The sequence below is a fragment of the Cherax quadricarinatus genome, chromosome 86 (assembly GCF_038502225.1).
Source record: "Cherax quadricarinatus isolate ZL_2023a chromosome 86, ASM3850222v1, whole genome shotgun sequence".
Lineage (NCBI taxonomy): Eukaryota > Metazoa > Arthropoda > Malacostraca > Decapoda > Parastacidae > Cherax > Cherax quadricarinatus.
Genome location: NC_091377.1, coordinates 12068138 through 12093527, shown reverse-complemented (window position 1 = coordinate 12093527; position 25390 = coordinate 12068138). Strand labels below are relative to the sequence as shown.

Sequence of the window (25390 nt, the reverse complement as noted above, 5' to 3'; positions counted from 1 at the left end):
ATTTATTGGACAATGACATCATTTGTTTACTTTTGAACATCGGCAAAAATCAAACATTTCCCCTACTTTGAGCTCCATTTCCAGGTTCTTTTTATAGTAAAATCAATCAAAATCACCAATATTTCTATAATATATTTACCATTCTATCAAATGAGACCAGGAAAAGGAGAATACAACCATAAATACTATACGAAAATAGACCACAAAGTCGGCATTTTAATTAAAAAAAACCGGTCGGAGTTTTTTTTCCTCATTATGCACTGCATGCTCCAGGATTTTTTTTATATGGTGCACACTGACCACACAGACCCATTCTCTCACATGTGGGCCTACCAGGTTTCTCCTGCTTGATTTGAAGCCGCTAGAATTTATGAGTATATATACGTCAAACACGGTACCTCGTAAGACGTATATATACGACCTCGACAGTCAAAGGGTTAATGTGCCGAAGAGTGATTATTATTATGTAGTATTGGCGTCATGAGTAGAGAGACTTAGTAATTTTAACCCTTTCAGAGTCCAGAGGCCAAATTTCAAAGTGTGCACTAGTGTTCAAGAATTTTCAAAAAATAATTTTATTTTTTCTTATGAAATATTAGAGAATCTTTTTCTGAAGGTAATAAAATAAAAAGTACAAAATTTGATGGAAAATTGACGAAATTATGCTCGCGAATTTTGATGTCAGTGATATTTACGCATCAGCGATTTTGCCGACTTTGACTCCCATTTTAGGCCAATTACATTATTCCAGTCAACCAAATTCTTAGCTATGTCACTAGTATTACTTCTGTTTTATAGACTGAGCACAAGAATTTGCCAAATCAAGTGTTTCAACTACCAAAAAAAGTGATCGAAAATTGGTAATTTGGCCAATTTAATGCAAAGTTCAAAATACTCCAATTTCAAAATAGGGCCCAGAAGAAACAATGCAGGTATTCCTGGCACTACACTAACATTTCCTCTGTTCATTAGCTACATTTTCAGGCTTTACTAATGAATTCCATTTTTATTTTTTATTCACATAATGAATTTTTATTCAAACCAAAAAATATAAGATTTACTGTTATGCAATATTGCAATAATTGTATAATAATATCACCACATTTGTGAACGTATATTAGACCCACCAGCAGGTGTGTATTAGACGTGTGAGGTCATTTGGTTACTCTTGAACATCGGCAAAAATTTAACATTTCCGCTACTTTGAGCTTAGTTTCAAGCCATTTCCAGTAATAAAACCAATCAAAATCATCTCTGTTTCTGTAATATATCTTCCATTCTATCAAAGTGAGACCAAGAAATCGCAAATACATGTACAACTATAAAAAACATACAAAAAACACTGCAAAGTCGCTGTTTTAATCGAAAATTGTCTCGGTTATTTTTCTCTCATTATGCACTATGTGCTGCAGGATTTGTTTTATGTGGTGCACACATACCACATAGATGTATTCTCTCACATCTAGGCCAAAATTTACCGCTCACAGCTTATCAGAGTGAGCTGAGCTCATGACGTAGATCTACGGTTTGGACCCTCAACGTAAAGCTGTATATCTACGGCACGGACCCTCAAAGGGTTAATGTGTACCTGCACACCAGCACAGTGTATAAGTATATTTAGGTACAGGTACACATAAGTATAATTATCAGAGCACACATAAAATACGCAGTAGCTTTAAAACACTTGAAATTTTGGAAAGTTTCCTGACATAATAGATGTGGTCATGAAGAATGTAAACAAACTGGGTGGGGCATGTTGTATTTGAAAGACCGCTTGCTGTATAGCAAATTTTGGTCATAATTTGACATCGCCGTATTAGCGGAATGCCGTAAAGCGGGGCCCTACTGTATAGTATTATATAGTTATTATATTATTCGTTATTATGTATTATTATCATTATTATTAGTACTTATGTGTTATTATAATAATTATTATTATTATTATTATTAATTTCGGGACCTGGAGCACAGATCCAATTCCCTAGATCAAGAGCCCCTCACCACGTACGTACTACTACTACTACTACTAATAATAATAATAATCATTATTATTGTAATAATAATAATACAATATAATAGTAATAATAATAACAGTAAGGAGAAACTTCAAAAGGCTGCCAGTAGTTGGCGCCACCATCAGCGAAACATCGGTAATCACTACTAGTACACTTTTCACCTGTCTAGACTTAAGTAGTCTATTAGTATTAGGTTAAGTCTGCCCAAAATGCCTCGGCATGATGGTGGCTTATTTTGCTCCAATCATATTATGATATGTAAACACATTGTAACCTTTGCAAAGAAATAAATATTTTATTTATTTAAGGAACCTCCCTCGAGGGGAAAGTTCGCATCCTGAAATTTCATTCATATCCAGAAGCAAAAAAAATCAACGTAATGACGGTTCATATTCTGAAAAATTTGCATGGTGGGGCGTTCGTAAGCCGAGGTTCCACTGTATAATGTAAACATGCACAGTGTTCCTGAAGGAAGGATTCAGGAAAGTATAATATAAACATGCATGTCGTGCCTGAAAAATTCAGGAATTTTAAGCTTGTAACTTTATTTTTTATTCATTCGTATGTTCTTATATGAGTATGTACTTCAGACTCTCTCTGTCCTTCTTTGAAGGAAAGGCAGAAATTCTGTTTGGTGTTTGTAAGAACACGACATAAATTTCTCATTTTGTTCGGAGCTTTCTGCTTGTCTTGAATATATTGGAGATGCCTATACACCACAGGTGTTTATTATAGGTGAAAATTAGTTTTTTCCTTTCGAGTTTTAATAGTTATGTAAACTGAACACTAACACTTTCTGTTGGTAACTGGACTTCTCACCATCACTCACATTTATCCAAAATTCTGTCGCACTTTCCCACAAATCCAGGACATGAAATATTTTGACTTGCGTATGTGGTTATATACTCATTCCTATTTGGTGAGTGTTTTTAACCCTTGAACTACATAGATCATAAATCTGCAATTCACTCTAAAATCTATATACCATATAAGTCATACATCTCCAGTGATCGCCAATTTTTTTAACATCCATTACTGTACGCTAACAGGCCAAAGACTAGGAGGTAATATTTCATTCCAGTAGGTGCTGCCACCTACCACCCAGAGTGAAGACTTTCCGTACATTCCTCGCATAGTTTAATGAGTTATACTGTGAACAGCATAAGACATGGCTACTGTAACATTAAGACTACTTATGTCATGTCATATTCATGTTATGAATTTCCCTACTCTCACAGCCTGACTTCAAGCCAAGCTTTTCTGTTCAACCAGGCAGTGTAAAATGCCTACTGAATAGTGAAATAATTTTATAGTTTATTCAGTTTAGATGGATAAATGATGATTTAACTGTACAAACTTTTTTTATAAGCTTACTCTTTGCAGGTAACACTGCAGATAGAGATGAACCCAATACAGTATAAAATCTGTGGAAGCAAATTTGTGTTTTTACATATTTGAAATAAGTAGGTCATTGAAAATCTGTCCCAAATTATTGATTTTTTAACCCCTAAACGGTCCAAATGTATATGTACGTTCTCTCGCGTAGTGCCCCAAATATTTTGAGAAAAAAAAAAACTTTTTTTTATAGGAAAAAAGAGCATGTGGTACCCAGGCATCCCCAATTTTTTTCATATGGCACACACTGAGTGCACACACCTAGGCGACTCAGGCCTATCGTGCCAATGCTGAATGACAAATGAAACATATACGTTTGGGGCACTACTCGAGAAAACGTATATATACGTTTGGACCGTTTAAGGGTTAAACAATAAAAGGACTAAATGAAAGAATATTTCAGGAATGCTTTCAGATATGCAGTAATTCAGATTTGTCATTATAAAACAGTATACTCAAAGTTGTAATAAACATACCTTCTGTTTATTATTGACAGTTGTTTATTACACTTTAATTCAAGTTCATAGATTATGTGACCTTGATGGGAGTAAGAAAATATATGCTGTTAAAGCTCTTGGACTGAGGGAAGGAGTTCATTTGGGTTACATTTGGTGCCTCTGTTGGAATAATACAGTAAGTATTAGTCCTGGATCTTTCCTATTAGATGCCTGGATAGACAAGATGGTAGACTGTTGGACTGTTAATTTACAGACCGCAGTTCAAGTCCCTCATCCACCTTTCTATTTATTCATAAAAAATGTGTATCAAAATAATCAGCAAATTACTTTTTTAGTTATACTACTGCTATTTTTTTAACATTCCAGCCGTCTCGAGGCAAGGTGACCTGAAAAAAGAAACACTTTCATAAAGTTTTTGTTCTTTTTACATTTAGTAGTTTATACAGGAGAAGGGGTTACTAGCCCCTACTACTATATATTCCTATTAGAAAGTAATGTTGAAGCTCATTTTAACACTTTCTTTTCATGGAGAAATGACACTTTTGGTAACTACCCGGGTGACACATGACACAGTGGAAAAGTTTAACAACTTTTGTACTATGCTTATTTGTATATTTAGGTTCGAATACTTTCCTTTCCGGAACCATTTTTTCCCCCCATAGGTTTAATATACTTCGTTGAATGCTGCCCTCGTAACCTTCTCAGATATTGGGACCAACCCCGAACGTTCACTGAGGTTTGCCTGTACTGTACTTCACTGTTATCAAGATCATCATGAACATAGGTGAGAGGGCAGTTGCTGTTTCTACTTTTCGCTTTTGTTACTTCAGTCTTCAGCTCTTCCAAGTGATCCTTTGATGATGGAGAGCTTTCCTTAAGCATTATTTGACTTCCAGTCATGTCATCAAAGCTTGGTTAGAGTGCTCTCTGAGGACTAAGCTTCCACACACATCTGTTTGGTTAATATTTACCGTAACTCTGGCTTATCAGATGTCTCTGAAATAAGCAATGTCCGCAGTTAAATTGATCCTAATAGCAGATATTAATCTGCAAAATGACCTTTCAGTTGATAGAGCTCTATGAGGTGTATGAATGACACTGCAAGCACAGATGAACCAACTTGTGTAACTCTGAATGGGAACCCGACCTGGTGTCATTAAGGTTATTACCCATGTGTAATCCAAACCTGTCAAGTCAAATATTACTTACTGACTCTTGTGATAACAGAGGAGGACCAGGATGAGTGTGGGATTGCGCTTCCATTGGTCTGTAAAACATGTTAATAATTTCAAGTTTAACGTTAACAGCATTTGTAAGCATTTTTCCATTCATATATCAGAAGTTTTATTTTGTAGTTGCCAGTGTAGCAAATGAATTTCTTGTAATTTCAGTTGTATGGCTATTACTGACAAAGTTTTGTCAGTGATGACACCCACATGCTTCTACATATGATGCAATTAATATTTTATTTGCTCTTTATTCTTCATCTGGCTTCTTAGTCCTTTCTTTTATTTCCATTATGACACTTATCTGTATTAAATTTGACCGTTATCTACTATTTTATCTTCTCATTATGAATAAAATCTTTGTGTCACCTAACAACATATTTACCTTCACTTGCCATAGTACTTATTCTTTTACACAAGTGATTTATATCAAAAACATCATAGCAAACACCAATCCTTGGGGCATCCCACTAATGACATTTTTCCCAATGAGAACATTTTTCTGCTTTCATATGTGCATTTTCCTCTCCTTCATTATTTTTAAAAGTGCTTTTCAGTCAGAAACCCCTAGTGTCATTTTTTAAATACTTGCACAGTGTTCTGCAATTTTCATTTGTCTGCTAGATTACTACCGGTAAAATACCACAAATTTTGAAAGCAGGTAGTTTAGTTTTTCAGCCTATTCTTTTAACATCTATTGAGCTATCCTGTATGATCCTAGATCTCTATTCTCTTGTCAGCATCTGATAGTAACTTCTGATAGTAACATCTGATAGTAACTTCTGATAGTAACATTCTTCCTTGAAAATTTCACTGTTATCCACTTTATTTGGCTAGCCGTTGGTCCAAGTCAGACCGAAGCATCACATAAGTTTTTTTCTCTTATGTGCAGGTTATTTGTGTATTGTTCCAGTCATGGTATTGTGACATTTTATTCTTTGAAGTGTCCTCCTTTGTAAATGCTCTCTATAATGTCATATTTGTGTATTATCTTGCACATTTCCTCCTCCACCTTAGTGGTTATTTTGTCATTCTTTCATTTTTGTATTTTGTCTTTCATATGGAGTGTGCTTGCTAGAAAATTTTCACTGTCTCTTCATTGTATTTTTTCTTCCCTCATTCCATTCATATTGGTATTCATTGCAATCATAGCAATATTCATTTTGATCATATTGGTATTCATTTCAATCATATCAGTATTCATTTCATTCATATCACTATTCATTTCAATCATATCAGTATTCATTTCATTCATATCAGTATTCATTTCATTCATATCACTATTCATTTCAATCATATCAGTATTCATTTCAATCATATCAGTATTCATTTCATTCATATCGGCATTCATGTCATTCATATCGGCATTCATTTCATTCATATCAGTACTCATTTCTAGCTTGTTTGGATCTCTGATAAATCTCTTGGCTGGCAGACTTTTTGTTTTGGTGACTAAGTTTTCTCTGTCACAGATCATTAGCAATGTTTGTTAAACTATACTTTATTACTTTGGGACATCACTAAGCTCTTCATTAGCTTACCTAAATACACCAACATAGAAATTGGCATGTATAACTTCATCTTGGAAGCATTCTTGCCCTATATTAGAATTGTGACCAGGAGGTAATGCTTCCATATATCAGAGAAGGTGCCAGAGTGCCAGCCTGCATTAAGATCCTTATAATCATGTACATGATGTGACCCAGCTGTATATAGAAACACTGTAAACAATGAACTGCTAAAGATATTTATATACTTGAATGATGACCAACAAACTCACTCTCGACATAGACAAAACATACTTAATGCTGTTTGGCAACAGAGCCTTAAATATCCAACTTAACATATTGTTAGGTGGTTCCCCTATATCAAGACACAAGGAGGGCAAAAAGCTGCTGTGCAGGTGATAACCAGCTCCTGTGCTAGACAGCACACCCCATCACTTTTCAAAAGACTCAACTTGCTAAATATACAAGACATACACTCTTATTATTGTGCCTACTACATAGTATACAGAACATTAAACTCCACTGTAAACCCTCCCCTATAACTACTCCTTGACAGTTACATCAGAATGCACAGTCACAATACAAGGCATAAGGCACTTTTTAACATCCCTTGAGTCACTCTCTCACTATGCAAGAACGCTATGCACATAAAGGGCCCGAAGCTCTGGAACTCGCTACCGGAACAGGTCAGGAATCCCCTGACAGCTTATAAATTTAGGACTTTGCTAAAAAAGTATCTTATCTCACAATATTAACCAAATCAACCAAAACATCTGCTAACTAGTTTTATTATGTGACCTCTAGGCTCTTAATTCTGCCAATCCATAAAATCATCATTTTTTTTATTTATTTAACAAATCAGCCAAAACATCTGCTAATTAGTTTTATTATGTGACCTCCTGGCTTTTAATTCTGCCAATCCATAAAATATTACCACCTGCACCATTACTTGTAAGGTAGATTTTGTGTGCAATTTCAAAATTATTTTACCAAACCCTACTCCACCTTACTACCTCTCACTTGTATTAAGTTTAAATAAGATTGTAAAACAGTTAACCACTACTATTTGTCTAGTTTAAAGTATAGTTACTATGTACTGTTATCCAGTTTTAATTAGTTACTATGTACCTGTATTAGGATTAGTTTGCCCAAAATGCCTCGGCATGATAGTGGCCATCTTTGTACTTAGCAAATCAAAATTGCAATTACACATTGCAACCTTTACAAAGAAATAAACTTTACTAAGTTAAGCTTAAGTTTGGCCAAAATGCTCTGCATAGCTATAAGCTTTCAACATACTCTCAAGTGTCACCCATTTCTGTATAAACAATGTTTCATGTTGAAATAAACTTGTACTCTATTGTACTGTATAAGACTGTATTACTGTAGTGAAGGTAGAAGTGAAGAAGGGGGGAAGGAATGGAAGGGATTGCCAAGAGGCTGGGAGAGAACATGCTCCAATTTATTGGGGGCAAAGCCACTCCATGAATTGAGAGAACTTTGCTCCTACTTTAGCTGGTGTCAGCTACAAGGTGGATTATGTGGTATTCAGGCACCAGTACCTGTAATGGAGGTGGTGGAGTGAAGGCTGACTTTGAAGTTTGCCAAGAGTTCCACTGTCATGAGAGATGAGAGTAGCTCTGCATCAGCTCCCTGTACGGAGAAGTACTCAGTCTTGTCCTGACCAAACATGAATGGAAGAAGTATATACCAGGCATAGCTCGAAGTGCAGGAGTGGCATGGCTGGCTGGCCGAGGTAAAAAAAAAAAGAAAAAAAGCTGCATTCATGGCTGACCGAGATTCAAAAAATATGAATAAATAGTTTAGAAAATTGATTAATAAGACACTTGTACAGCATTTGGGTATCTTTATGGTGAAAACGTTTTGCCAGCCAGTGGCTTCTTCAGTCCATTGCAAAGAAAGGTGAAAGATGAGGAGAGGTTTGAGGTAATCAGTCCCTGGAGTTGACATGTTCAGTCCATCAATCTTGATAAAAGTGCAGCATATTCACAGAGATGAGGCTTATATACTGCTGACAGATGAGGTGGAGCAATAGTAGGCAGAGTCACTAGTGGAAGTAGGTCATGCCTATAGGTTAGACAAGTTTTGAAGAAGTTCTTACATCAGGATCCCAAGATGTTGCTGTGTCTGACAGTGAATAATCTAAGGCAAAAGAAAAATTTTAGACATGGCTGTCTGAGGTGCAAAAGAATATGGAAGAGTAGGAGAACTCAGGCTGTTTGACAGCAAGGATATGGCTCTTTGGGCACATTGCACTGACCTCCCCGTAGATCAGTTGATGAGGATGAGTGAGTTTCATTAATGAGGTTGTCACTGAGGTTTGTTTATGATTGTGAGGGGGAATTTCACATATTACTCCGGTTCTAAATTATGAATAAAATCTTAGTGTTTAGAGATTTGTATACTGCACAGATATTGTCATTGTGTTTTGCTAGTGATATGGCATCATAATTTAATATTGATACATTTTTTGTTGTTACAAAGAACATTTTTAGTAAGATTTGCAGCACTACAGCTTTTAGAATCATGATGGGTACTTTAATGACTTTTGCTTATAGTATTAAATGATAATAGATTTAATTCTAGATCTTGTAGCCACACACAGGTAAGTACAAATAGGTGACTTGGCAAGGTTCTAGTTTGTGATCAAGGGGTAATTCCTGAGTCACATTGAAAATACTCGAGTAATCCTAGAATCCCTTCACTTTTGCCCGCTTTTTATGTCATTTAATTTACCAGCTAAAAGCTGCTATCATTTTTAATGCTCTGTCCTATATGTTTTATATTGCTGCATTCCTAACCTAGGATGCAACCTGCAACAGTCGGCTAGCATTTGGATACCAATTTACTATTAGGTGAACATGGGTGACGGGTGAAAGGAATATACAGTAGGACCCCCGTATCCACACGGGATACGTTTCAAGGACGTGCTTTGGATGCCAAAACTGCGGATAGTAATGAACCCTATATATAAATCTATACACACCTACTACAGTGGACCCCCGGTTTACGATATTATTTCATTCCAGAAGTATGTTCAGGTGCCAGTACTGAACGAATTTGTTCCCATAAGGAATATTGTGAATTAGATTAGTCCATTTCAGACCCCCATACATACATGTACAAACGCACTTACATAAATACACTTACATAATTGGTCGCATTGGGAGCTGATCATAAAGCGGGGGTCCACTGTATAAAGTTTAATTGATAAATTATGCAAAATAAGTGGAGAATTATCACTTTTTCGTGGCTTCTCTTTGGCTTTGAGGAACTTCCACCATCACTACTTTTGTACTTTGAGGCCATTATTAAGCAAAATTAAGGGTTATTTTTGGGTCACAGTAAACCCCAGATAACTGAAACCATGGATACCAGACCTGTGGATACAAGGGTCCTACTATACTCAACATCTCCACCTGTCTCAGGATCAAACATAGGTTCAATTTTTGGGAACCAAAGTGCTGAGCTATGAGCCATGTAATTTCAACAACTGTTGAAATCATTTAATAATTTTATTTATTTAAAATAATCACTGTGAAACTAAATCATTATCTCTTTTTTGTATATTTGCTGCAATACAATAATGGATTACAGATGCTGTAACATAACCAGTTAGATTTTCAGTGACTTGTTAATTATTCTTATACTGTACTGCACTTTGTATATGTAAAATACAGTTGTATAAATTTTTGTCTCTGATTTTTAAATGTACAGTGGAACCCCAAGTTTCAGCCAGAATTTGTTCCGGAAGGCTGTTTGAGTGCCCATTACCGAACGAATTTGTTCCCATAAGGAATAATGTAAATTAGATTAGTCTATTTCAGACCCCCAGAAATACACTTACAACAGCACTTACAATAATCGTTCGAGTTGGGAGGTGGCCGAAACTCGGGGTACCACTGTACGTATATGTACAGTACCATCGTATAAATTTTTGTCTCTGATTTTCAGATGTCCATTCTTGTCCATCCAGACAAAAACCAGGATGATTCAGAAAGAGCTCAGAAAGCATTTGATGGTAAGTAAAAATGTATTTTCTATAAAATTAAGCTTTCTTTTTATGACAAAGGGTATGATAAATTGAGATACCCACGAGTTAGCAAGCTATACGTCTACCTGTGTATATCCCAGTGCTTTTTTTGGAAGGAACTCCTCAGAGTTTGGTAGAATAATCTGCAGATGCTCCTTTCTGCACATTCCCTTGAGACTGGTTCTATTCTAGGCCCTTCAGAGGAGACTGGTTCTATTCTGGGCCCTTCAGAGGAGACTTGTTCTATTCTGAGCCCTTCAGAGGAGACTGGTTCTATTCTGAACCCTTCAGAGGCAACTGGTCCTATTCTGAGCCCTTCAGAGGAAACTGGTTCTATTCTGAGCCCTTCAGAGGAAACTGGTCCTATTCTGAACCCTTCAGAGGAGACTGGTTCTATTCTGAGCCATTCAGAGGAGACTAGTTCCATTCTGAACCCTTCAGAGGGAATGCTGGGTAAAGCACTCTTGATTCAAGGAATTGGAACTGTCTTCCCTTTCTTTGGATTAAGCCTAATTCTCTCTCCTTTCCCAGGCATGCATGTCTCCTGATGGTGTAGCATTTCTCCACAAATTTGAATAATAATATTCACTGTAGCTTACTACCATCTGCTCTCTCTGACAGACTGAGACTCAGACCTTTGATATATTTTACCTGCAGTAATTACACACTTGACTTGTACTGATGTGCTACAGCAGTGACTGACGTGCTACAACAGTGACTGACGTGCTACAACAGTGACTGACGTGCTACAACAGTGACTGACGTGCTACAGCAGCGACTGATGTGCTACAGCAGTGACTGACGTGCTACAGCAGTGACTGACATGCTACAGCAGCGACTGATGTGCTACAGCAGTGACTGATGTGGTACATCTGTGCCTTCCCTCCCCACTCTGCCTCTCACTCTCTCTACCTCAGTCTGTCTGCCATATCTCTCACCCTTGTCATGTAGTGCTGAATGACTCAACCAGGTTTAGCCCTCTCTGTGAGTGTATTTTATTGTGTTCTCCCACTGTACGTTTACAGGCTGTTCTCTTAATGCACTTTGTGCTGTTTTTATTTTATTTTTGAACATTAAGAATCTCAAAGAGTTTGGTTATTTACAGTTAAGATAATTGAGAAGCCCCCCTTATGCATAGTATTTTGGACATTATTTTAGATAATTATAATATTAATGATAATAATAATAAATATTGTACTGTTGTATTTTTTTATCAAAAAAGCTTACTTTTTTTTTTTTTTTTTTTAAAGTCCTGGCAGAAAAGCAGACTTAAACTAGAACTAAAACCTTTAATACTAAAAGAAGATACATGGTTGTGGAGCTGCATTTAGCTTTTGAATTTAGTACAAAGTAATAACAGGCATGATGGAAAAATATTTATACAGTACCTAAGTTGTGGTCACAATTTTACAACGAAATAAAAATGGTAATGTGATTTATTTTTGTACAAGTTAAAATTAATAATTGGATGGGCAGGATTATTATCATAATGCAGTAGAATGAAAAAAAGAATACACCTCTAATAATAATGATTTTAAAAAGTTACAAGATACAGTCAAAAAGTTAATATCTTTGGGCGGACTTAAAGAAAGACAGGGATACATGGCATAAGTAAGCCATGCATGTCATAAGAGGGGACTAAAATACAGGGAGAAAGTGGCTAGTAATCCCTTCTTCTGTATACATTACTAAATTTAAAAAGAGATACTTTCGTCTTTCTTTTTAGGTCGCCCTGCCTTGGTGGGATATGGCCAGTTTGTTGAAAAAAAAAAATTAAGAAATTTGCTTTAGCAAATTTAACAGAATAATGTGACTGGGATCGTTTTATCACATAGAGCTTGTTTTAGATTTGATGTTGATTAACTTCGTATATTGGGTACATGGTGGAGTATGAAGCTTAGCGGTGTATGCAGTGTGTATATCTTCATAATGGAAGTTGTTCTGTTACTGGAATATTGCTAATACTTTATGAAACTTTTTTGGCTAGTCAAAGTAAAATTTACAAACTACCAAATTCATTGTCATTTTGTAAATTTGAGTGTATTGTTAGGTGATAAATATATATAAAAGGGGTACCTTCTAAGTGGTACATTTTAACTAAAATATAATTATTAATAACAGTGCTGAAGCTAATATATATTTAAAATGAAATGACAGATGTAATTATTAATTAGCTAGTTATGGTATTTTTCCAGTGACTGGACATCCCACCAAGGCAAGGTGACCTAAGAAGAAAAACAAAAGTTTTTTAAATTTAGTAATTTATACAGAAGAGATTAGTTATGGTAATATTGTTAAGAAATTTCATTAAAAGTGCTATAGTATATACTAAATTTGCAACTATAAAATTAGTTGCTTTTGGGAATTAGTACCTATATGGACGTAAATATTTGACAGCGATAGATTGCAATGTACACTATAGTGTCATTATTAAGTATAGTAAGCCCTCTTAGAGGTGTTTTTTATTGTGAGGTTTTACTTTGTGTAAGCAAATTTTATAGCATAGTAATTTCTTGACATAATGCAGTTGAGCCTGAAGTAAAAATCCAAGTCAACCTGGGAATCTCGCTTCAAGCTAGTACCATACTTCAGTCACTCCATCTTATCTAAAATAAAGCTGTCAAGAAAAAGTCAATATAGAAACACTACAATTCTTTCAGAAAAGATTAGTTATTACCGGTATACAGTGGACCTTCGGCTAACGAACGCATCGCATAATGTTAAATCCACCTAACGAAGCGTTTGAGCGTAAAAAATTTGGCCCGCCTAATGATAAAAAGCTCGCCTAACGTGATTCGTCCCGAATCTGTCCGTCCAGCCTGAGCACCTCAGCTTCCCTGCCGTCATTGTTTACAAGCCAGGGTGGCTGGTTTCGTGCATACATTCAATACATTTTGTATTATTCCATTGTTTATAGTGCTTGTAACTGCTAAATAAGCCAAAAAAAAAAGCTTCTAGTGCCAACCCTGTGGTAAAAAGGGTGAGAAATACTATCGAAATACTATCATACCACGGTCAGCTGCTGCTGCACCACTGTCAGCTGTTGCTGCACCACCGTCAGCTGTACTACTTGAAGATGTGGAGAGACTGTTGTTGGTGTGGCTTAACGAGAAACAATTACCGAGAAACAATTTACCCCTAGAGGGTTAGCCCCCCAGGATAACCCAAGAAAGTCAGTGAGTCATCGAGGACTGTCTAACTTATTTCCATTGGGGTCCTTAATTTTGTCCCCCAGGATGCGACCCACACCAGTCGACTAACACCCAGGTGAACAGGGAAAAATGCCTGGAATTAGTGCTCATATTGGTGAATTTAAGGCCAGCAAAGGTTGGTTTGAGAGATTTAAATTAAGAATTATAGTGGCACATACACAGTGTGAGAAGGCATGGCGAAGCTGAAAAATTCCAACCCCAACAAGTTTTCAATTGTGACGAAACAAGCCTGTTCTGGAAGAAAATGCCAAATAGGACCTACATTACTCAGGAGGAAAAAGCACTCCCAGGACACAAGCCTGTGAAAGACAGGCTACCTTTCTTGTTTTGTTGTAATGCTAGTGGAGATTGCAAAGTGAAGCCTTTACTCATGTATCACTGAAAATCCCAACAGTGTCTCATCACTCATCAATACTCTTCAATAAAGGTAAGTGTCATTTTAACATTAAAATTAAAAGTGAATACAGGAAAGAGTAAGGTTATGAGGATAAAAAGATTAGGTGATGAAAGATTGGATATCAGATTAGAGGGAGAGAGTATGGAGGAGGTGAATGTATTCAGATATTTGGGAGTGGACGTGTCAGCGGATGGATCTATGAAAGATGAGGTGAATCATAGAATTGATGAGGGGAAAAGGGTGAGCGGTGCACTTAGGAGTCTGTGGAGACAAAGAACTTTGTCCTTGGAGGCAAAGAGGGGAATGTATGAGAGTATAGTTTTACCAATGCTCTTATATGGGTGTGAAGCATGGGTGATGAATGTTGCAGCGAGGAGAAGGCTGGAGGCAGTGGAGATGTCATGTCTGAGGGCAATGTGTGGTGTGAATATAATGCAGAGAATTCGTAGTTTGGAAGTTAAGAGGAGGTGCGGGATTACCAAAACTGTTGTCCAGAGGGCTGAGGAAGGGTTGTTGAGGTGGTTCGGACATGTAGAGAAAATGGAGCGAAACAGAATGACTTCGAGAGTGTATCAGCCTGTAGTGGAAAGAAGGCGGGGTAGGGGTCGGCCTAGGAAAGGTTGGAGGGAGGGGGTAAAGGAGGTTTTGTGTGCGAGGGGCTTGGACTTCCAGTGGGCATGCATGAGCGTGTTTGATAGGAGTGAATGGAGACAAACGGTTTTTAATACTTGACGTGCTGTTGGAGTGTGAGCAAAGTAACATTTATGAAGGGATTCAGGGAAACCGGCAGGCCGGACTTGAGTCCTGGAGATGGGAAGTACGTACAGTGCCTGCACTCTGAAGGAGGGGTGTTAATGTTGCAGTTTAAAACCTGTAGTGTAAAATACCCTTCTGGCAAGACAGTGATGGAGTGAATGATGGTGAAAGTTTTTCGTTTTCGGGCCACCCTGCCTTGGTGGGAATTGGCCAGTGTGTTAATAATAATAATAGTTATTGTGCATGTCTCATTGTTTTCTTTGTAGGGAAATGTATATTTCATGAAAAAAAAAATTATTTTTTTTAATACTTATGGCTGTCTGGAACGGATTAATTGGATTTCCATTGTTTCTTATGGGGAAAATTAATTTGGCTAACGATAATTTTGTCTAATGATGAGCTCTCAGGAACGGATTAATATCGTTAGCCGAGGGTCCACTGTATCAAGTTACAATAAAAGGCAGTGAAGGTGGTACTAGTGGCAATATATACTGTACAGTATAACATATATTATAATCTGAAGAAGACAGCAAATAATGGGTATATAATGAGCAGAAAGATGCAGTGTCCACCCCATGTGTACTCTTATAATGAGCACCAGGAATGATGTCTTAACACGGGTCTTAATCAAATGACAACACCACTCTTTGACTCCTGAAGAAAAGTAAATGATATATTAATGATTATGGCATTATGACTGAGGCATGGAAAGTCTTGTTATACAAAAGTGGTGTAACCATTGAGTTACTGGCAGAGATGTGTAGCTTGAGTTCTGATTCTGATGGACATGATGGGTCAGTTCCTGGGGTGACTCCATGTCAACCTACTGTTGTACAAGTTGGTACAAAGTCACTTTTCTTTAAAAAGAGTGGTTTTAATGATATGATCAGGTGGCACACTTTAATTGCTCCATACTTTTTTGAGAGAAGCATTTAACACATTACATATACAGACAATGCAAATTTGATTCATTTGACAAATGCATGATAGGAACATCAGTGTGCTGTAATTTAATTACATAGCATCAAGAAGTATAATAACTCATACTGAAACATATAAAATGTTTATTATCCTTTGAGTACAGTGTAAATAATTCAGTACCTGTAGGAAACAAAAAATATTTTTATATTTTTATTTATTTTGTCATAACCACTTATCAGCAAGGAAGGGTGGCCCAAGGAAACACATTCATTATCATTTATTCAATAGCTGCTTTGTAAAAAGTGTATAAGCATCACAATTCACATGACCTTCTGAACTGCTTCATCCCCACCCATCCCTCAGAATGCAGCCACTGTACTTCTTACCTCCAGAGTTCAAATTCACTTAACTAGTTTTCCCTGAATCCCTTTATAGGTATTACTATGTTCACACTCCAGCAGCACATAGAATCCCCAAAACCACTTGTCTCCACTCAGTCTTCTCTAACATGCTCACATATGCTTGCTGAATGCTCAAGCCTCTATCATTCAAAACCTCCTTCACTGTATTATAATATAATAAATATTTGGGTGCTGTGCAAGAGTTCATCAGCCTGTGCCACGAGGCCTAAGGACTTCAAGATCTTCACTTCATGGAAAGGTAATTTGTTCATAATTTTTATATTTCCATTTTGTAACCAATTTTACATTCTTCATACTTGGGCTGGCAGGGTTCCTCACCATGCATAGTTCTGCATAATCTATATCTGCTATTTTAATTGGAGAGATAATACATTCTCCTTTTGATATAGTCATGGACCCGGGTAGTTGTATATGACTTTGTGTCTGTTTATAAACATATATTTTGTAATGCATTTACAATAATTATTGGATTTTTTTCACACTGCCATTCTTGAGGTAACCACAAGATTTGTTTTTGGTTTATGTGGTAAAGCATGTCTTATTTACAGTATGATATTACTGTATATTATTGGTATCTAACCCTGACAAGTAGATGAGCAAGTCTGGAGACAGTAATGGAGAGGTAAATATGAGGTTATCAGTCCCTCAGCTTTGATAAGTGTAATTTCATGGTCTTGATCAGTGTGAAGCTGAAGCATGAGAATGTAGCCTTTTTTTACGCTGGAACCAGAAATGAGGTGTGGAAGTGGATATGGCATCACATGACGCAGAGCCTAATAGTTGGAGTAAAAATGTAAGAATTGAGAAGTACTGCAGCAGGCCTGTTGTCCATGCAAGGAAGGGCCTTCTCAACTCCAACTCTTCTCACTCAGTGGTTGAGCAGTAAGGTTGATGTCCTTTGTACCAAGACACCATAGAGTTGCTGTGTCAGACAAGTATTATATTGGATGATTAAGACACATACAACAATGGGGTATCTCTATTATTGGAAATGTTTGCCTGTTCAGCAGGTCTTCAGTCAAATACAGAAGTGACATAAATAATGGAGACAGCAGCAGCAGCAGCAATGGAGATGTAAATATTGCTCAAGGCTATGGAGCTGAATACCTATCAAGACTGAGGGATCTGACCACCTCAGTTACTACCACTTTAAAGATGAGTGATTGATCACCTCATACTTACCTCTATTGCTTCTGCTGTCTCCAATATTGAAGTCACTTTTGTACTTGGCTGAAAAAAAAGCCTGCTGAGTGGATCAGATATTTCGGTAGTAAAAATGCCCAACTGTTGGCCATGGGTTTTACTTAACTACTCTCTTACATTATGTTTGTGTTAACATGGCTGCTATGTGTTAGAGTAGCAAAACTGGAAAATGCCATAATCACATTTAACACAAAGAAATGAAACTATGACATGACTCCTGAGTCGTCATTGAAGCTAACACCTTAACCAATTTTAAAAATAGGTTAGATAAGTACATGAGTGGATGTAAATTGGACCTGGCCAGTAGATTTGCAGCAGTGCAGTGCTCCTTCCTTCTTTAATGGGTGTGACTTGGACCTGCCTAGCATGGGCCAGTGGGCCTGTTGCAGTGCTCCTATCTTAAGTTCTTATGATGCACATTATTACCTGTAGTGGCAGTATTAAGCCACAAGGTGAGAATAAGCACTGGCTGAGTGGCAGCCACAGTGAAGGTTAAAAAAAAGCACATAGGGTATCAGAAATAGACTACATATTTCAACTACAGGAGGGCCTTGCTTATATGGCATATTAGGTTCTGGGCTATTGCTGTAAAGTGAAACATAGCTTTTTTTCACTTTCAAATTAATATAGAAACCTGATAACATTTTTACACTATCATATACAGTGGAACCTCTACTTATGAGTGCCCCAATGTGAGAGTTTTTTAAGATACAAGCAGTTGCTCGGTCAATTTTTTGCTACCAGATGCGAGCGAAATTTCAAGATGCGAGCGGGCCTCAAGGGAGGTTCCTTGACGCTGGTGAGGGGCTCTTGCTTGTGATCTAGGGAATTGGATCTCATTTGTTTGTTGGACTTTCTTATTGAAACTTGGGCACTGTATGATGGAAAGATGCTTCTTAACGTACACCAAAATTGAAAGAAATCAGACCATAAATAACGGAGTTCACTTCTCAGTCATTAGCCGCCCCTTAGTGGATGCACACCCTTCAACAGGTTTGGTAGCTGACATTTAATATTTATATTTTTTTTTTTTTTCAACAAACTGGCTGTATCCCACCAAGGCAGGGTGGCCCAAAAAGAAAAACAAAAGTTTCTCTTTTAAATTTACTAATTTATACAAGAGAAGGGGTTACTAGCCCTTTGCCCCGGCATTTTAGTTGCCTCTTACAACATGCATAGCTTACGGAGGAAGAATTCTGTTCCACTCTCCCGTGGAGATAAGAGGAAATAAACAAGAACGAGAACTAGAAAGAAAAGAGCAGAAAACCCAGAGGGGTGTGTATATATATGCTTGTACATGTATGTGTAGTGTGACCTAAATGTAAGTAGAAGTAGCAAGACATACCTGAAATCTTGCATGTTCATGAGACAGAAAAAAAGACACCAGCAATCCTACCATCATGTAAAACAATTACAGGCTTTCGTTTTACACTCACTTGGCAGGACGGTAGTACCTCCCTGGGTGGTTGCTGTCTACCAGCCTACTACCTAAATACATGTATTATTATTATTATTATTATTATTATTATTATTATTATTATTATTATTATTATTACCATTTGGAATTTTTATTCACAAAAAAAATAGAAGATTTACTGTTATGCAGTCTACTGCATTATTGTAATAATAGTATAATAATATAATAATAATAATAATAATAATAATAATAATATATTTATAATAATAATACTTGTATAATAATAGTGTACTATAATAATTATAATAACAGGATGCTTCAAAAGGCCATCACTAGATGGCAGTGAATACCACAATAATGTGGGAGTGCTTATGGCTGCCTCCACTTGTCACACAATGACATATTTTATTCATTCTAGAGTATATATCAGGTTTCTATGTTATTTATATTGTTTATTATGTCATATTAGATGAATTGTGATAGATAAATAAGCCATAGAGATGATATTAGGGAAATATTGAAGTATTTTGTCATGCCTGGAATTCCACTGGAATGGATTAATTCCAATTTATTTAACCCTTTGACTGTTTCGGTCGTATATATACGTCTTACGAGCCAATGTGTTTGATGTATATACTCAAAAATTCTACCGGTTTGAACTCAAGCAGGAGAAAGCTGGTAGGCCCACATGTGAGAGAATGGGTCTGTGTGGTCAGTGTGTGCAGTTTAAAAAAAATCCTGCAGCAAGCCATGCATAATGAGAAAAAAAAAACTCCAACTGTGTTTTTGGATTAAAATGCTGACTTTGAGGTGTATTTTCATATAGTTTTTATGGTTATATTCTCGTTTTCGTAGTCACATTTGATAGAATGGAAAACATATTATAGAAATGGAGGTGATTTTGATTGGTTTTACTATGAAAAGGACCTTGAAATGGAGCTCATAGGAGGGGAAATGTTTGATTTTTGCCGATGTTCAAGAGTAAACAAATGACATTGTCCAATAAATGTCCAACTAGCCATTCTAATATGCAGTCATGAATGGGTTGACATTATTTATACAATTATTACAATATTGCAGTAGTCTGCATAACAGTAAATCTTCTATTTTTTGTTTGAATAAAAATTCAAAATAAAAAGCAAGAGTAATATCAGAGAGGCCTGGAGACATGACTGATGAACAAAGAAAATGTTATTTTAGATCCAGGAATGACTGCATTGTTCATTCTGAACCCTCTTTTGAAATTGGCATATTTTTTAATTTGCGTGAAAAACTTCGCGAGAGTGTAATTCCGTGAGTTTCCATCAAATTTCGTACTTTTGGTGTCATTACCATTGGGAAAAGATTCTCTATCATTTCATAATTTTGTTTTTTTTTTTTTTTTTTTTTTTTTTTTTTTTTTTTTTTTTTTTTTGGTGACACCAGGAGACACCTCAGGATTTGGGGTTGCGACAGTCAAAGGGTTAATTTAAATGAGGAAAATTGACTCAAACGAGCAAATCGAGATGTGAGCAAGGTCACGGAATGGATTAAACACGTAAGTAGAGGTTCCACTGTATTAAGTGAGCAATATAGCGAAGCCTAAAAAATGCATATACAGTACACAAATATATTTGTCCTTTGCTTATAGTGAGTAGTGAACATATTTATTGTAGGAAGTCTGAATAAATGAAGAATGATTAACAAAATGTTATAAAGTGAAGCACTGTGAAGTGGGGCCCACTTGTACAAGCAAGCACTGGTAAGATAAAAATATTGATGACTGGCTATGTCATGCTATTCAGGGCACAAAAACTTAATTTGTTACTAGTTATTACCATTACACAACCAGGAACACCTTTCTGGGATATGCCATGTAGGTCAAGCAAAATTGACACAAATGCAAAATTTCCTCAAAATATGCTCTAGAAGCTGCTAGTATCTATGCAGTATTGGTCACTACATTACCTCATTACACATTCACTCGCTGCACTCACCTTAGTTACCTGTTAACTTCAAAACCAAGTCTGGCCCTTCCTCAGGAAAATTGCCACAGATTTAATACATATTTCTATCAGCTCTTTTTCAAGTTACTTCCAGTCTGAAAGCAACTAAAATTGTCTCGATTTCAAATAATAAAAAACACCTCAAACTCGCTATTATTTTAAACCAAACACATGCACTGTGTGGGGCAGGGTTTTTTAACACGGTGCACACTCACCATGCAAACCTAATCTCTCATGTCTAGGCCAAAATTCACAGCTCACGGCATATTTGAGAGAGCTGTGCTCGAGACATAGATCCTCATGAGCGACACTGGCATCAGTGATGTAGATCTAAGTATGAGACAGTGAAAGGATTAATGATCCTTACATAATCAATAAACATTAAACATAACAAAGCCAGTGTTAGGTTGATAACAGCACTGCTTCAGAACATGTACAAATAGAAATCAGAGTACCATGGCAGAACAACTGGCAAATAACCTGTACTCAGAGATGAAATTTAACTATTACCAGTATGGTGTTATTATCTCTTGCTTGTTTACAGAAAAAACTTTATATATCAGAGGCTTTTGTTGCCCATACTAAAAGAATTAATATTAGCTGAGTAAGCACATCAGCAAATCAAGGGATTATAAAATATGAGGGAGATTTGTGTTTAAAACAGTAATCACAAAGAAAATAAATAAAAGCACTATGTCATGGATAGTATGTAAATTTATTATTTTTTTTTAAATTTTATTTGAAAAATAATGAGTAATTTTCATAAAGTGATTGGAAAGAAGATTCATTAACATGTTATGACATGGGTTATATTAAACATGCTTTTCATTGTATATTTTTTATTCTAAATCTACTAAGTAATTTTCAGAATTGACTAAAGCCTGGAGATGTCTGGAGAACGAAAGCACACGTCAGAAATGCTTGGATATAGTGGAAGAAGCCGAGGCCATAGTAACTAAGAGGGTAGGTTTCAGTAGTCTTTATGTATGGTTGAATTATTGTGCATGGTACTCCTTACACGGGGTGGTTGAAGACCTCTTGATCCAAGGAATTGGAGCTATTCTATCCTCAAGGGAGGTTCTGTGACATCAGTGAAGGACTATTTATCTAAGGAACTGGACTTATTAAGTTAGTTTTGTTGCCAAATAAACAATGAGCATATCTTAATCTTCAGGTGATTCATACGATCTAAATTATTTTGTCAAAAGTAAAGTAGAGGAGAGTGATGAGAGACTTGTCTCTCTGGGGCCATGAAACACAGAACCGTCACTGTGCTCAGTCAGGATATTACTCAGTGGTATGATAGCACCTGTCATCTGCAGTTGCCTTTCCCTCTCTTGAATCAAACCCCATCACTCGGATGCTGTACAACTCTGAACAGATTTAATGCTTCTCCTTGAATATACAGAGAGGTGTAATTTTTTTTTTTTTTTTTTTTTTTTTTCCAACAGCCATCTCCCACCAAAGCAGCATCACCCAGAGAAAGGAAACACACTCCCCTGAATATTATAACAATAAAATAATAATTATAGAATTTTTTTTTTTTTTTTTAACAAGTCGGCCATCTCTCACTGAGGCAGGGTGACCCATAAAAGAAAGAAAATCCCCAAAAAGAAAATACTTTCATCATCATTTAACACTTTCACCTCACTCACACATAAATTCAAATTCAAAGTTTGTTCTCTATAAGGATTACAATGCTGAGTTTACAGAATTTGGTTATTGTGTGGTTTACATGTAGTAAAATAATAATTACAGAGTGTACCACTAGAACACCTAGCATGGCTAGGCATTTTGGGCAGACTTAAATTAAATCTTAAGTTTAAAATATTACAAAATTATGAGGTAAGTTGGTATTATGGCTAAGTGACTAAATACTAGTTTGTGAGTATAGCAATGTGAATGGTTTTGTTTTGGCACTATACATAGTTTCAGTATTGGAGTATCACTGGCCAACTTATGACTAGTTAAGATTCATTATTTTGAGATTGAGATTGATATTTCTGTTTATGGTCAAATGGGTGAGTGAGTGTAAGTGTTAACCACCAGGTGGTATTCGTGTAATTAGTTGACAGGGTGTATCAGGGAGATAAGATGTTTTCTGATGGTAGTTTTGAAGGTGATGAATGTGTCTGCAGTTTTAGAATTTTCAGGTAGGGTGTTCCAGATTTTAGGGCCTTTGACATACATTGAATTTTTGTAAAGGTTTAGTCGGACACGGGGAATGTCATAGAGATGTTTGTGTCTGGTGTTGTGCCTGTGGGTTCTGTCGCAACTATCAAGAAAGCGTTTTAGGTCAAGGTTAATATTGGAATTTAAGGTCCTGTAGATGTAGATTGCACAGTAGTAAGTGTGGATGTACTGAACAGGGAGTAAGTGTAGATCTATGAAGAGTGGGGGGGGGGGGGTGTTGCCAGGGATGGGATTTAGTGATTTTTCTTACTGCGGCTTTTTGTTGGGTTATTATTGGCTTTAGGTGTGTTGCTGCAGTTGAACCCCAAGCACAGATAGCATAGGTGAGGTATGGATATATAAGTGAGTGGTATAGTGTGAGAAGGGCAGTTTGCGGCACGAGGTATCGTATCTTGGAGAGGATCCCAACCGTTTTGGATACTTTTTTGGTTATGTGTTAGATATGGGTGCTGAAGTTCAGGTTGTTGTCGAGGTATAGGCCTAGGAATTTGCCCTCATTATGCCTGGCAATTAGTGTTGTCGGTCTTAATGTTAATTTGCACATCTCCTGCTCTGCTACCAAACGTAATGTAGTAGGTTTTGTCAGTGTTAAGCGTAAGTTTATTGGCTGTCATCACTTTTTGCAGAGGTGCTTAGAACACAACAGTTTAGAAGCATATACATATAAAGATACACAACATATCCCTCCAAACTGCCAATATCCCGAACCCCTCCTTTAGAGTGCAGGCATTGTACTTCCCATTTCCAGGACTCAAGTCCGGCGTTATAAAAATAACCGGTTTCTCTGAATCCCTTCACTAAATATTACCCTGCTCACACTCCAACAGATCGTCAGGTCCCAAATACCATTCGTCTCCATTCACTCCTATCTAACATGCTCACGCACTCTTGCTGGAAGTCCAAGCCCCTCGCCCACAAAACCTCCTTTACCCCCTCCCTCCAACCTTTTCGAGGACAACCCCTACCCCGCCTTCCTTCCCCTACAGATTTATACGCTCTCCATGTCATTCTACTTTGATCCATTCTCTCTAAATGACCAAACCACCTCAACAACCCCTCTTCAGCCCTCTGACTAATACTTTTATTAACTCCACACCTTCTCCGAATTTTCTGCATAATATTTACACACATTGCCCTTAGAGAGGACATCTCCACTGCCTCCAACCGCCTTCTCGCTGCTGCATTCACAACCCAAGCTTCACACCCAATAAGAGTGTTGGTACTACTATACTTTCATACATTCCCTTCTTTGCCTCCATAGATAACGTTTTTTGTCTCCACATGTACCTCAATGCCCCACTCACCTTTTTTCCCTCATCAATTCTATGATTAACCTCATCCTTCATAAATCCATCTGCCGACACATCAACTCCCAAGTATCTGAAAACATTCACTTCTTCTATACTCCTCCTCCCCAGTGCCTCTCCCACTCTATCATCTGCTCTCCTTTTGCACTCTCTTACCACTCTTCACCTTTCTTTTACTCTCCATATACTCTACTCTTCTTATAACACTTCTGCTTTGTAAAAACCTCTCATAAGCTAACTTTTTCACTTTTATCACACCCTTTACTTCATCATTCCACCAATCACTCACTCCTCCTGCACCCACCCTCCTATAACCACAAACTTCTGCCCCACATTCTAATACTGCATTTTTAAAACTATTCCAACCCTCTTCAACCCCTCCCCCCCCCCACTACTCATACTTGCACCAGCAGACCTTTCTGCCAATAGTTGCTTATATCTCACTTGAACTTCCTCCTTCCTTAGTTTATACACTTTCACCTCCCTCTTGCTTGTTGTTGCCATTTTCCTCTTTTCCCCACCTACCTCTTACTCTAACTGTAGCTACAACTAAATAATGATCCGATATATCAGTTGCCCCTCTATAAATGTGTACATCCTGGAGCCTACCCATCAACCTTTTATCCACCAATACATACTCTAACAAACTACTTTGATTACGTGCTATATCATATCTTGTATATTTATTTATCCTCTTCTTCATAAAATATGTATTACTTATTACCAAACCTCTTTCTACACATAGCTCAATTAATTAAAGGCTCCCCATTTTCATTTACCCCTGGCACCCCAAAATTACCTACTACTCCCTCTCCAACATTTTTGCCCACTTTAGCATTGAAATCCCCAACCACCATTACTCTCACACTTGGTTCAAAACTCCCCACGCATTCACTCAACATTTCCCAAAATCTCTCTCTC

At 36.9% G+C, this 25390-nt stretch overlaps 1 protein-coding gene across 13 annotated transcripts in view; it reads left to right on the top strand.

Annotated features, from left to right (window-relative positions):
* Positions 1–25390, top strand: part of LOC128703016 (dnaJ homolog subfamily C member 8) — a 178045-nt gene that overhangs the window by 46752 nt on the left and 105903 nt on the right. For 10 of the 13 annotated variants that reach the window (XR_008409189.2, XR_008409192.2, XR_008409191.2 and 7 more), the window contains exons 3-4: positions 10578–10644; positions 21838–21932. Coding sequence is in view for 9 of the 13 variants with exons in the window: in XM_053797560.2 (XP_053653535.1) it covers positions 10578–10644; positions 21838–21932 (162 nt within the window). In the remaining 4 variants the exon portion in view is untranslated. Of the gene's footprint in view, positions 1–10577; positions 10645–16544; positions 16603–21837; positions 21933–25390 lie in introns of all 13 variants that reach the window. The other 3 variants (XM_053797563.2, XM_053797564.2, XM_053797565.2) reach the window with 1 other exon arrangement.